Raw genomic sequence first — 13389 nt, 5'->3', positions numbered from 1 at the left:
GTAGTTGCTTCGTTTCATCTCACAAAGAGGAGAAACGTCTCCGGTCGGCTTACTTGACGGTTCCCTCTGGGAAGTCGGGTGTAGTGGAGGATGAAGTGTGTCCTAATACAAAGCCAGGGATCCATCCCTCAGCTGCAGGGCAATGCTCATTGGCGGCCCGGTACACCAGGAACATATTTTGCTGGTTGCTGGCTAGTATTTGGACCACCTCACCCTGTGCCACGCTGATCTCATCCTCCTTCACTGCCACGTAGTCTTGGGTCACTAACATCGTGGACACGCTGCTGCTGCTGCTACTGCTTTCACTCTGCCAGGAGAGAAGAAGAACCAAAGAGTTTCAAAGTATGAACACGCGACTGGCAAAGTAGCCCAGCGAGTCGTTTTTAGTATCTGCGTTCTATCAATCAAACGGCTTGATTTGATTGACAAGACACATGCATTAATGGAAGGAAGTTCAAATCGCTTTGACTATTGTAGCGATACGGTGGTGTTTAGTTTACAGCGACTGAGATAATGTGAAGCAGAAGTCTTGATCCCCGTGTCTTAGAATCTGTGTTGAATAGCAGGTAGAGTAGACAAATGATTTTCTGATGGTGCAAATCTAAATCGGTCAGAAAAGACAACTTTCACAATGGAGACCTCTTCATGTGTTTGTAAAGGTTTTCATCATTATTGAATTCCTCCTGAGGCTATGTTTCCACGCTGCTCCTGGCGGCCATGGCACAACAGAACGTGCCAACGTGACAGCCCGTCATTGGCGTGGATGACTGGCAAGATGTTTAAATTGTCAACACATTTGCCACAGCAGTCACAGTGCGGATGAGAAACCTGGTCAGGCATAGAAAGTAAGACGCTCTTGCGAGCTAATTGTGTTGCGTGTAGGTGAACAATGGGTTTTGGTACAAGATGGATTAGTGACTTAGATGTTGAAGGGAAACTAATATTAGCAACACTTATTGACGCCGACTGTGCCCCCCTGTGCTGACGCCGACTCTGAGGCAGAGGAGTCTGTTTCATCCGACTCTGCCAGGACGACAAACGTCCCCCAAAGCTGCCCAGAGTCCATGTTTGATACGTAGAAAGCCTTGCAAGAAAGTGAGAACCACGAGAGGCCAGGGGTCAACATCCTCTACTGGCATCCGTGGTAAACCAGGCGCCGAAACCTAGTGCGCCTTTGAGTCCCCTGGACTCAGCAGCCCCATCATGGATATGGTTACGCACCCTGAGAAATCTTGCATACTGACAACATTTTGCCAGAATCCCACTGGGAACATGGTGCAAACGTAGCACTGGTCACTTGTGTTCTGCCACCTGGCACTTTAGGTTTACAAACATAAAGATCCCTCCCATAAGATTTGACCTGAGATTAAATAATGAGTGAAGAGAGACAAGATGTTTTTAAGATGTTGCCAATCGGCCAAGCCCAAAGAGGAAATCAAGCGGCTTCGCGAGGACTTGGATTTTCCCTGTTAGTACAAGAACAACGTGTTTGTCTCACATACATTCTCGGTGAAGTTAGTGCACTCGGATAGCCGTTAGTTCCCAGTGTAGTAGTCGTTGCAAGCTGTTCTCGGACGCGGCGGCGTGCTGCCGGACTGCGGCCGGTCAGCGAAGGCGGGGTTAGTCAAGGCGAGAAGCTTCTGTGAAGCCGTGACCTCGGCCGGGCCTCTTACCCCGTTGCTGTGGGCGGAGTGTACGGACTGCTCGCTGGCGGAGGAGCACGTGCTCACGCGGTCTAAATCCTTACTGTGGGTGGAGTGGCGGCGATGAGCGGGAATCCCGTGGCTTCCCCTGCCGAACGATTCCCCTCCACCAATACCGTCACTGACGCAGGAACTCGGGCGGCTAGTGGGAGAAGGAGGCACCGACGGGACCGTAGCCCAGAAAGGGTTGCCTTTGTGGGACTGGCCGGTGGGGACAAAAGCTTCCTTCACGCCTCCAGGAGACTGAGGTGAAACCAGAGGTGAGACTGTCCTGACTCGAGGATTCTTCAGGGCCAAATGCAGAGGAGCGACAGCCATTTGCGGGATAGCCACCGGTTGAGGTTTTTGGGTTTCCTGCCTGACATCTCTTTCCGAGCTGCCTGACGGTCTGCTGCTGTTGTTACAGTCGCCTCCATCGCTACAATCCAGCACCTCCATCTTGTGGACCTCAGAATTGAACAGCTTGCCGTTTGAGGTGGTGTCTGAATACAGGCTAGATGGGTGGGACCGGGGCTGGCAGGGTGACCACGTACCTGCTGATCTGTCAGGCCCTTCGGGGCCTGGGTGGTGGTGGTGGACGGGCTGGGGTAGGCGTGAGGAAGGCTGGGGAATTCTTGAGGGTCTGGAGCGCGGCCCACAAAGAGAAGAGGAGTTGCCCCCTGATCCTCCGGAGCCGCCGCCTCCGCCGCCGCCTCCTAGGCTGGAGGTGCTGCCTCCAGGAAGGCCTCCGGTACTGCTACTATTGGGTGGGTTCCCAGGCCCACTGCCACCCACGTGGTTCCTCTGGTACTCTATGGGGGACGTCAGAGCTGCGGCAGGAAATAAAGGGTCAGTCTTGCAATGCTCCAGCTCAAACTAAAACAACAGATTTCAGATGTACGCAAACGTGGGCAGGGGGATACTTTCGGGTGGCAGAACACGAGCGACTAATGCTGACCTGGATTTGGTGTTTTGCCCCGCCAGATATACCACAAAAGGCATTTTCTCACACTCGCGGATATGTATCAAGTGTTCGGTTGCGATATCTTGGAGTCATTGCCTGCTAGCTCCATTTTAGCATTAAAAGAGCAACGGCAAAGTCAAGCTCAAGCGAGCCGTCTTCATAAAATGTTTGCAAGTCAAACAGCATCAGAAGAACCACTCAATGGTAGTCTTGGCTCATTTGCAAAGTCAATGATAATAAGGTGAAGGCATTTCATGGATTCATTTACCTCCTGAATGAATTGTTTGCATTTCGAAGCCCTTTCCCTCATTTCGACTGACACTTCTGAAGGCTAACATCAGCATTCAAGCCATTCGCCCTGTTTTGTCAATCGCTCTGCCTTTGTCTAACGACACCTGAAGGTTTGTTTCCGAGCGGCGTCCCCAGAGAACGCTTCGGCTTTTGCCACGCGGAAGAACGTGTGACGTGGTGGCGGGAATGTCCTACATTCCCAAGGGTTATTGAACATTCTGTATGAACGCTGAGTGAAGTGACCTTTTCAAGCCAGCTTCTGATAGGCTCATTCTTCTCTCACCATTGAGGAAATTGCGCTGGTTTTCCAGAATCTGGCTGACCTGGTGGAGCCAGATTTGACCGACTCCAGGGCTTGTGGAATGGAGGGTGTACCTCTCCACATTGCCGCCCGATGATCTGGAGGTTAGTGTGAATTTGCTGGGGTCCTCTGCATTTTCTTCCAGACCCAGCCAGCTCACCTGTTACGGCGCGACGGGACAGGAGGGCAGAGACAGTGAGGACGACAGAGGAAATAATCCAGGACTTTCATTTCGGGTTTGGACACATTATATGAATAAAAATAGATTTTATAGCGATATAGGAACCTTAATGCTGTTCTTGAAGAGGTAGCCAGGAGTAGAGAAGCCCTTTTTCTTGTCCAAGGGTTCACTGAATATAACGATCTGCTCAAAAAGGAAGACTCTCCTTTCTTTCATTCTTGACAAAAGTCCACCATCCTGGTCTGAAACCAAGAAAGTGTCTTGCAGGAGCAATCTGCCCTGTGCTACAATTTTACCCTAAAAGACGAACGTGAGGAGAGTATAAGTAGTCGATACAAGGAAATGAGTCAAACGCACATTTGTTGAGGGCAATTCTTTACATTTTAGGAAACGCTGCCACCTCGTGGCGCTTGATAATCTGAGCAATGTACAGTCAACTAACTGAAAACAAGCACAGAGGCAAGCCAAGTATTTGGAGAGCAGTCTTACATCGAAGCCTTGAAGGCGGCCAACATTCATCATGTCGTTGCAGCGCTTTGGGACAATGCACATCACCTCCACCGCTTTCTAAAACAAAACGGGAAATCAATACAAACTTGAAGAGCCAGTGTGCAGGCAAGATCATTTTGTGTACAACACAACACAACACAACACAACACCCAAAATCACCTCCAGCTCTGAGGAATCCACTCCAGCCTTCTTAAAGACTTTGAGAAGATCCTAATAAATAATAAACATGCAGTAGATGAGTCACCAGTGTTGAAAGCATGCGTGATGCGCGCTCCTGGATCAAACATGAACGTTTGTTTACCTTCAGCAATAGCTGGTACTTCGTTATACGCTGGACAGGTTTGATGAGCAGATCGGTGATCTGCAACCTGTGGCCTAATCGCTGCTTGAGCTCCTGGTTCAAGAGCAAAATGATGAAAACTACTGTCTGGGGGAAACAATACATATCATAAATAAACTAAAGAAAAAAAAAAGACCTGAAAGGCTTACTTCAAAGTAAGTGTCAATGTACTCTGACACAATGTGCTCCGATTTGGGCTTGTTTTGGCAGTACACGATGTACATGTGAAACCTGCGCTCCTGCGGTAAGCAGAAGAGAAAAAAGTAGGAGGATCTCGCAGGTGGAAAGGTACAAAATGATCGACAAATTACCGGAGCGAACGCGAACAGTTTACCTGCTTGACAAATAACGAAGCAAGTCTGTCAGGATCCTCCAGACACTTTTCAATCTCTCCCAAGAAAACGCTGCGAGCACACCAGCAGGGAGAAACATTATTTTAGCAACCTTGGCAAAATGGTTTTTTTTCCGTGTATGAGACTGCGAGCATACTCTTTGTGCCAGTCATAGATCTGATGGATGTTTCCAAAGACAATCTTGTCTTTTCCTCTCATGTCATCTGGAACACCTTCCTCCTTCATTCTGCTCATGTAACCCTGGAGAGGTTAAACATGCAACATTAGGTACACTTGCTTCACGGAACGCGGTGTCTGGTAGGTGCATATATACGGAGGTTGCTTATTTAGGTTCCTATTTCATTTCTTATTACCTCCACAACTGACCCCAAGTCTCTGACATAATCTCGTTCGGTCTCCACCAACTCCAGTAGGACGTAACTATAAAACAATACCGAATACAAATACAATGCACTGATACGGATAACAGCTGTGAGTGAAGGACCATCGGCAATATTCCGTACAAGCAAAACGCCGTAAAGGCTCGCAACTCACTGTCTTCTCTTGAGGAAGCCGGACTTGCGCTCCTCCAGCTCCTCCATGGGCGACGAGGACGAGAGGAGGGAATTGTCGGAAGGGTTGAGGGAAGGAGAGCTGCTGTCACCTTGCTCCACTGACAGGGAGCTGGGACGATCCTCCAGTGACTGAGAGATGGATGAAAAGGTGCAACTTACAGCGAGATAGTGATGGGAACGGTGCTTCTTTTGACCATCCAATCACCACAATCACTTCATTCAAAGGATTCGTTCACAACATTTGCGCCCCGAATCGTTCAGCGCTTCGCGATTCCGCACACATTCGCTTTGGAACGCGTTTACTTCGTATTTGTCCATGTTGAATGCGTGCATGCAGGGAAAATCAGCGAGTGCAATGCCCTTTTGTTGCAAAAGAGGACAGCTGGCACGAGTGAGTCACAATGCTGAGAGATGACTGCTAGGACACAGCGCCTCTGTTAACAACACCCGAGCAAAGTGTGTACGCGCATCAATCGGAAACTACTGTGTGCGCAATTTGTGAGGTTTCGCACTCACCATCTTGCTTTTGACCAGCTCCTCGATGGCACTGACCAGTTCGGCGGCGCTGGGAGTCTCGGAGCTGCTGGGCCGAGCGGACAGTCGGGACGCCGACTGGATCAAAAAGAAAAAAAAGAAACGAAACGTTATGTGTTTATATATTTTTCAATTGAGTGTGATATCACAACGAGAAGCCGTGCAGACACTATGGCTACTGCTGTCTGTGTTTGTGATCAGGCTCACCAATGGAGAGTTTGGCCCCCGAAAGTCCACATGTTCAAAAAAGGACTCGGTTCCTAATAAAAAGGTTCAATTGGGGCCAGGTTGGAGCCAATCACGGGCTGGTTTGGGGGAAAGATGGGGGGGGGGGTTGCAGTCAAGGGCATGCTCTTGGATTCAACTGTTGCATTGACACGCCGTAGGTCAAATGAATGAGAAATAACAGCGTTGCGTGATACTCCATTGGAGTGACAGGCAAACATTTCGCCTCTCAACTGCATGAACGATGGAGTATTGACTTCACATACTGTCCAAAGTCACAACTCGCCAAGGGAATCAATCGCGCATATTAGGCGGCCATTATGAAATGAGAACTGGAGAAGAAGATGGAGAAAAACAAAAGGTGTGGCGGGGAAGGGTTTTGGTTTTTTTTTTTTACATGGAGAGATAAGGACACTGGGAAAGAAGAGAGGCAGAACAGAAATCAACGTAATGCTGACAGACAAAACATGCAGCCATCAAAAAAAAGAGAGGACAAGAAAGGAAACATTATTAGTGCTAAGTAAAAGGTGTAAATTTATCAATACATAGGTAGACAGGGTTTTATTTGTATTGGGCTGACTACAAGGACGGAATAAATGTTACTTTTTGAAAAGGCAAGCTACCATAAGCACCTCTGAATGTAAATACTTCTTCTTATTAATATTCATTTGGGTTCCTGCAAAAAATATTTGCAGGGGGGGAACCGATCCGCCACTATTTGCTGAAAAACTCACCTATTTGCAGTTTTGGGGCTCTGGCCAAAGGGAGTAAAAGTATGACTTTGGGGCCATCTTGCGGAATCTTGGAGCCAAGGAACTATGTTGAAGTTGAGTTGCATTTAGACAAAAGTAGTGCTTTGTCGGCATCTTGCCAACCCATTCTAAAGCTTATGAGGCGGTCGTCAATGGCTTGAGGATTTCTACTATTTGCGGCAGGGCTCGGTCACCATCCGCTGCGAATATTGGGCCAACACGCTACAAGAACTTAATAAAACAAACCAAACGCGATTTGATGTCCAGTGACTTCCTGCTCACCTTGTCGTCCTGGCTGTCAGGCTGCAGCAGACTGTGTTGCTGGATGGCCATCGGGGGAGGAAGAGGGACAGCGTCGGCCCCTTCCTCACCTTCCTCCTCTCCGCAGCTCTGCATGCCCGACGAAGACGACTTGGAGAGCGTACCGCTGCTCAGTCCTTCGTTACGCATGCGCTGGTGAGCGGACGGACAAAAGCTCGTCAGCGGACGGCTCCCGAACGACAGTCGAGCAAGGCAAATGTCTTCTCGAACGTTTCGTACCTCCTCCAGCGTCTCATCCTGCGGCGTGGCCGCACTGTCGTCCGAGTCCTTCTGGGGGCCTTGCATCACGTCCAGGTTCTTCCGCGGGCCTTCGCGGTTCTTTTTGTGCTTGTGGGCCAACTTTTTGACGTGACCGTCTGCCTTGCCGGAGCTGAGTCGCCGAACGGGGCTGGTCAGCCACTTCCTTAATGTGTTGCCTGGCCGCTTGGGGCCCGGCGAGCTGTGGGGCCCCAAGGTTTGGCTGGAGCCCGGCTGCAGGCTGTCGTTACTGGATACAGACAAGGTATCTAAAGACGACGGGAGAGAAACAGGAGCTCCGTTACGGCAAAGTCTGCATCGCAAATTAGCAGACAATCGCTTGACACAACTGCATTGAAACTTTGTGAGAAAATGCGCTACACACTGAGAAAGAATACGTGAGGATAGCATATTGCGGGAATTCTTTGCGTTTGTGGCATCATGCTTTGATGCGGCACGCAATTCACTGGACATGACCTCGCCTGACCAAAAAGTCCGGGGAGTTCATTAGGAGGTAACAGCATCATTTGAAGAAAATTCGTGAAATAAGCATTGGCCCATATTGACAAAAAATACATTTTCAGGAGACAAATGGCCGATGAAAAGAACCCCGGGTGGACGGGCGGAACAACATCACGCTGATTTCCGAGCTGAAGCTGAACTTAATCACACGTTTGTCTCTCGGCATCGGAAGATCTCAAGAGAAGAGGCCAAAGTCAAGCGTATACGGGGGCTGGCGCTGACTCACAGACGACGCCTACATCATTGTTTAGATGGTTGCCGTCATGTGGCATTTCAAGCTGCCCAACATCTTGAACAGCCACCGAGTAGGATCACATTGTATGAGTCAAGATATGATGCTTAGCAGGCGCCGATCACTTCAAGATATGGATGCTTAGCAGGGATTGAACAATTCCCGGAGTACTTTTGCGCGTCTGAACTGATGAGTCTGTCAAGGGTTTAGCCATGTGAAAGAGGCTGCAAGAGAGTGGGAATGGAATTATCGCCTTCCTTAATTGGACCCGACTTTAGCACAGCCTTTCAAAGCTCAGCATGTATAAGCCTGGAATAAACGATATCAATATCACGTGCACGGGGGCAAATGAACAGTTCAAAGAAGAGCATCCATTTCAGCACAAAAGCTTCTCCTCTTTATTTGGACTGAGCGGAGTATGTCGGGATGCTCCTCACGGTTTGCAGGTTTCCGAAAACGGTGGCGGAACCAAAAGCAGGGAGGCGAGGAAACATAACATGACGAGATGAACACGGCTAACGGCAACAACAATGAACAGACAAGGACTGAAAGAAACCGGGCAACTAACTGACGAGACAACGAGGCACACATGGACAAGACACGAGTCGCTGGAGGGAGCAGATCGGTAGACACGAGGGCTAAGCGGAACGGGTGGAAATGAAAACCTAACGAGCGAGACGAGACACAAATATGGGAAACAGAAAAACAAATGTCCTCCAAACAAAAACACAGATCATCGGCATATTCAGCATACAGGATAGCGGAATAGATGTTTACGTGAAAGTCGTACATCCCAAGATTCGAGGATTTATTGGGGAACCGTCCCTGCGATGCCAGTCCACGGTCTGGCCTGCCTTTCCCCCAAAGTCAGCTGGGATAGGCTCCATCTTACCCGCGTGACCCCGCCGACGACAAGCGGTATCGAAAACGGACCCCTTTGCGTACCACCTGTGCCAGATATTTGCTGTACAACATTTCAGCTTTTTGCCCAGTCATATTGTGTCCTATTGCATTGATTGGAGCTGATCAATGCAAGAACAAAAGTCTAATAAAATAAAATTACTGCAAACCAATTGGCCTCACTGCTTTCCAAGCGATCGTCGTGTCACGCTTCCCCCATCAGGGATGGCAACGGAATGACATATTCATTATTATTTACGACATATTGGAATTTGAATATATTTAAATGAAATTGAAGCTGACGGACGTCATTCAGCAGGTAGAACGACAATACTGATTTCCAAAAGTACTGAATAGTAAACACCCTTCTTTGGGTGATTGCATCATTTTGGATGAGAAGTCAAAATATGACAATTTGCTCAATCTGGTGCTAACATCAAAGAGTGCAAATGGGTGAAACAGGAGGTCAGCAGCCGTGACACGTTCCTGCCAAGTGGAAAGTAACCCCTGAAGACACGCGCACGCGCACGCGCACGCGCACACACACGCATCGTCGTCGAGATCCTTGCCCTTTGCTGTGCACGGGCTCTTTAAATGTTACGACGCCGAATAAACAGTTGGTCCGGCTGCAAAAAATTAAAATAAAACTCCAGGGGTGAACCAGGATGAACATATTCTGGTCTCTGTTTATTAATGTGTTTATTTTGGTATGTTGATCATTCAGCAGGATAAAGGACAAATTCCTGAAGAATTTTCTCAAAATGTTGCGGCACGGGGCCTACGAAGTGTACAAGACGTTTAAGATGCGGGCCTGGTTTTCCCTCGCCGCATTTGTGAATTATTTTCATTAGCTTTCATTTCTCATATTGAAAAGTAAGCCATCCCAATTCGAATCATTTCAAAATATCACTGAATTACCTGGGCAAAACTTTATACACACTCAGTAGTTGATGTGTCATAATTTCGCTAACTTGTCATCCACGCTGCTGGTGAAAACCAAAAAGCCAGATTGCACTCATGTTTGTGTCTCAGAATAGTCGAGGGCAGGGGTTGTCGGGCTAATCTGAAAAGCGGCCACGGCTTTGCAGGAACATGCCTGAGATTCCACAGATGTCACCCGTGGAGCATCTGCGGTGCGGTCCGATCATCCCCAGGGGATGTGGCAGAAACACAAACATTTGCCGGCGTAGGGCGGAGGCAGCCAGAGGGAAAGTTCCATTGGGTTTGTCTGGCTCTCCCTCGAGAAAGGAGGACAATGCTGAGAAGTTGTGGCCACCGAAAGCCACATTTAGGAAGGGTGTGGAGCTGGCATGCCGGATAAGGGAGTGGACCCGGCACTCGCAAAAACATTGCTTTCGGAAACAAAAAAGTCTGCAAGAAGCATCTGATACGAAACTACGTTTCTTCATGTCCAAATGTACAAGGAAAAAAACAAAACTAGCTCAAATATTCATGTCAGCTTAGAAGCAACGAATTTGATGTATTGTAGTGCATATTAGAGGAAGTGGACTGAAAGGAACAACGTGTCGAACGTGGCAGACGACAGCACCTTACCCAGGTCCAGCAACCAGAACTTGCACTTATGAGCGCGTCCTCCTTGTGCTGAATCCATCGGGCAAAAAGGGTGCAGAGACACTCGAGACTGGACGCCATGGGCCATGTCAGGAATTCCTTTTTCAAGCAATCCCTCAAAGCATCTCCACATCTAACGACTCAAATTCTTTCTGAAGAGTGATAAAAGCTTTTCTTCCCTGAATATGTGGACCGCGCAAGTGTCAAGTCCAGACTGAGGAGAAAGTCCAATGCAGCGTGAGCATTTCTATAAGGACAGCGGGCGAGCCTCCACGGGATCGACGTCTGGATGCATGCTGTGCATCTGCCGTGTTAGCCTTTGGAGGCGCACCCACTCGCTTGGAGGGGGCGGGCGCACGTTTCGCAGGCACGAGGATGCACACCGTGCCTTGAAACAAATATAGATTCGCTTATGGAATGTTTTGTGCATCGTATCGGACTGCTCCCTACCGCAATATTCTTTTAAGTGTTGCAATTAAAACCTTGCGCATCACAGAAGAGCTTAAAGGACCTTGCTAAAGGTCCACAAAAACACATTGCTATGGACCTGCCATAGTTATTGTTTGAAATGAAAAAATGTAATTCCTTCTGAACTACCCCAGTTCATTTCTTCAGTCAAGAACAAATTCCAGAATTCCATTTAATTCAACAGGAATTTTAAGGTTAAAACAGAAGTTGCACGACTCAATGAAAGTGGCGCGCTGTCATTTAATAAACGGAGATTTATTTATGAGTGACGACGACCAGCTTCCATCTTCAAAGTGCATCGTGTAGATACAAGAGGTTCCTTCGTTTTTCAGTCTTCCGGTGACTTCTAACGGTCAATTATTCCCGAGTTTTCCTTGCACTCTAATCCCTCGAAACGGTCACACTCTTGTAACTTGGGACAAATTGCTCTCCTCGGTGGTCGGCAAACACAAAGCAATGACAAAGTAGCAAAAGAGCTTTGTCATCCTTGTCTTTCCCTGCAGCGAGAAGCTTTCAGCATTCCCTCAGTCTGACCACATAAAACATACAACCCCAATTCAAATGAAGTTGGGACGTTGTGTTCAACATAAATAAAAACAGAAGACAATGATTTGCAAATCATGTTCAACCTATATTTAATTGAATACACTACAAAGACAAGATATTTAATGTTCAAACTGATAAGTCGCTTGGATGGCAGCATGTTTCTCTAAAACCTTTCAGCATGAATGGTGCCTCCACAGATGTGTAAGTGACCCATGCCATTGGCACTAACACAGCCCCACACCATCACAGATGCTGGCTTTTGAACTCTGCGTCCATAACAGACCGGATGGTTCTTTTCCTCTTTGGCCCGGAGGACACGACGTCCACAATTCCCCAAAACAATTTGAAATGTGGACTTGTCGGACCACAGAACACGTTTCCACTTTGCAACAGTCCATCTTAGATGAGCTCGGGCCCAGAGAAGCCGGCGGCGTTTCTGGGTGTTGTTGATAAATGGCTTTTGCTTTGCATAGTAGAGTTTCAAGTTGCACTTACGGATGTAGCGCCGAACTGGATTTACTGACATTGGTCAAGTTTGGACAATTGTTCCTGAGCCAATGCAGTGATATCCTTTACACATTGATGTCGGTTTTTGACGCAGTGCCGCCTGAGGGATCGAAGGTCACGGGCATTCAAGGTTGGTTTTCGGCCTTGCCGCTTACATGCAGCGATTTCTCCAGATTCTCTGAACCTTTCGATGATATTATGGTGAACCTCGCCCCATCTTTGCTTGTGAATGACTGAGCAATTGAGGGAAGCTTCTTTTCTGGCCAATCACGGCACCCACCTGTTCCCAATGAGCCTGTTCACCTGTGGGATGTTCCAAACACGTGTTTGATGAGCATTCCTCAACTTTCTCCGTCTTTTTTGCCACCTGTCCCAGCTTTTTTGGAACGTGTTGCAGCCATAAAATTCCAAGTTCATGATTATTTGCTAAAAACAATCAAGTTGATCAATTTGAACATTAAATATCTTGTCTTTGTAGTGCATTCAATTCAATTTAGGTCGAACATGATTTGCAAATCATTGTATTCTGTTTTGATTTATGTTTAACACAACGTCCCAACTTCATTGGAACTGGGGTTGTACAAAGACCAAAACCAAGGAAACGCAGGCTAAAAACAAAAACTTCTGCGGGGAAAATAAAGACGAGAACTGCTTAAAAGTGGAAGATAAGCAGTCTCATCTTTCAGTGCCGCGTAAGGAAAATGCTCAGCTCAAACCCAAGCTGTGACTTCCAATAATAACACATGAAACACAATATATGCGTGCCATATTGCCATAGAAACAAGATGTCTCGTACTCACCCACTCTTAAAGACTACAGAGACGATTGGATCGTGAATATTTATGCTACCTTTTAACATAACACGAGATAAGAGATGATATCCAAGAATATTTAGGCTCAGCGGCCTTTCAAACAATGGAGCAACGTAGCCGTCAGGCATTATGTTTACGGAGTGCATGTCTTATTTTGCAATTGCATTTTCGGAAATGTCGGCAAATAACGGAGCAGTGCTGTACCACGTCTTGTAATGTCATTTCAGTCGTATGGGCAGAGCTTGACACATTGTCGATTGGTTGCTAGCGTTACTTTCTTACAACACAACACCAAGATTTTGGTTGTAAATGTAGTTTATGTATTTTCAGATTCTGTCTCATTTAGAATTATAATGATACAAGTGTGGCTTGGTCATATGGCATCACAAATCTAATCCTTTTTCTCCCCACCCAAATATGTTTTTATGATTGAAAATGTTGAAAAAGCAATTCACAATGACATGATTCAAAACAGGTTTTTTTCCCCCTTCTTTGATTTGATCTCGTTCTCCTGACACCAAAAAAGCTTTTTAAGTTCCATAGAAATAATAGAAAATGTATATTTTTTCTTCACTTAAAATAAGA

The 13389-nt window shown here is 47.3% G+C and overlaps 1 protein-coding gene across 15 annotated transcripts in view; it reads right to left on the bottom strand.

Moving 5' to 3' along the window:
* triob (trio Rho guanine nucleotide exchange factor b) overlaps positions 1 to 13389 on the bottom strand; it is an 85422-nt gene that overhangs the window by 6567 nt on the left and 65466 nt on the right. For 4 of the 15 annotated variants that reach the window (XR_009788881.1, XM_061775906.1, XM_061775901.1 and 1 more), the window contains 15 exons: positions 7228 to 7514; positions 6970 to 7140; positions 5693 to 5788; positions 5157 to 5305; positions 4976 to 5075; positions 4759 to 4862; positions 4604 to 4673; positions 4419 to 4508; positions 4231 to 4356; positions 4089 to 4139; positions 3909 to 3986; positions 3525 to 3716; positions 3221 to 3398; positions 1674 to 2512; positions 54 to 307 (listed from right to left, as the gene is read on the bottom strand). Coding sequence is in view for 10 of the 15 variants with exons in the window: in XM_061775906.1 (XP_061631890.1) it covers positions 54 to 307; positions 1674 to 2512; positions 3221 to 3398; positions 3525 to 3716; positions 3909 to 3986; positions 4089 to 4139; positions 4231 to 4356; positions 4419 to 4508; positions 4604 to 4673; positions 4759 to 4862; positions 4976 to 5075; positions 5157 to 5305; positions 5693 to 5788; positions 6970 to 7140; positions 7228 to 7514 (2785 nt within the window). In the remaining 5 variants the exon portion in view is untranslated. Of the gene's footprint in view, positions 1 to 53; positions 308 to 1673; positions 2513 to 3220; positions 3399 to 3524; positions 3717 to 3908; positions 3987 to 4088; positions 4140 to 4230; positions 4357 to 4418; positions 4509 to 4603; positions 4674 to 4758; positions 4863 to 4975; positions 5076 to 5156; positions 5306 to 5692; positions 5789 to 5917; positions 6350 to 6634; positions 6752 to 6969; positions 7141 to 7227; positions 7515 to 13389 lie in introns of those variants that run through there. The other 11 variants (XM_061775911.1, XM_061775909.1, XM_061775908.1 and 8 more) reach the window with 11 other exon arrangements.

Source organism: Phyllopteryx taeniolatus, chromosome 6 (assembly GCF_024500385.1).
Source record: "Phyllopteryx taeniolatus isolate TA_2022b chromosome 6, UOR_Ptae_1.2, whole genome shotgun sequence".
In the NCBI taxonomy this organism is placed as follows: Eukaryota; Metazoa; Chordata; class Actinopteri; order Syngnathiformes; family Syngnathidae; genus Phyllopteryx; species Phyllopteryx taeniolatus.
The sequence above is the reverse complement of the archived record's forward strand: the minus strand, read 5'-3'. Positions and strand labels throughout refer to the sequence as shown.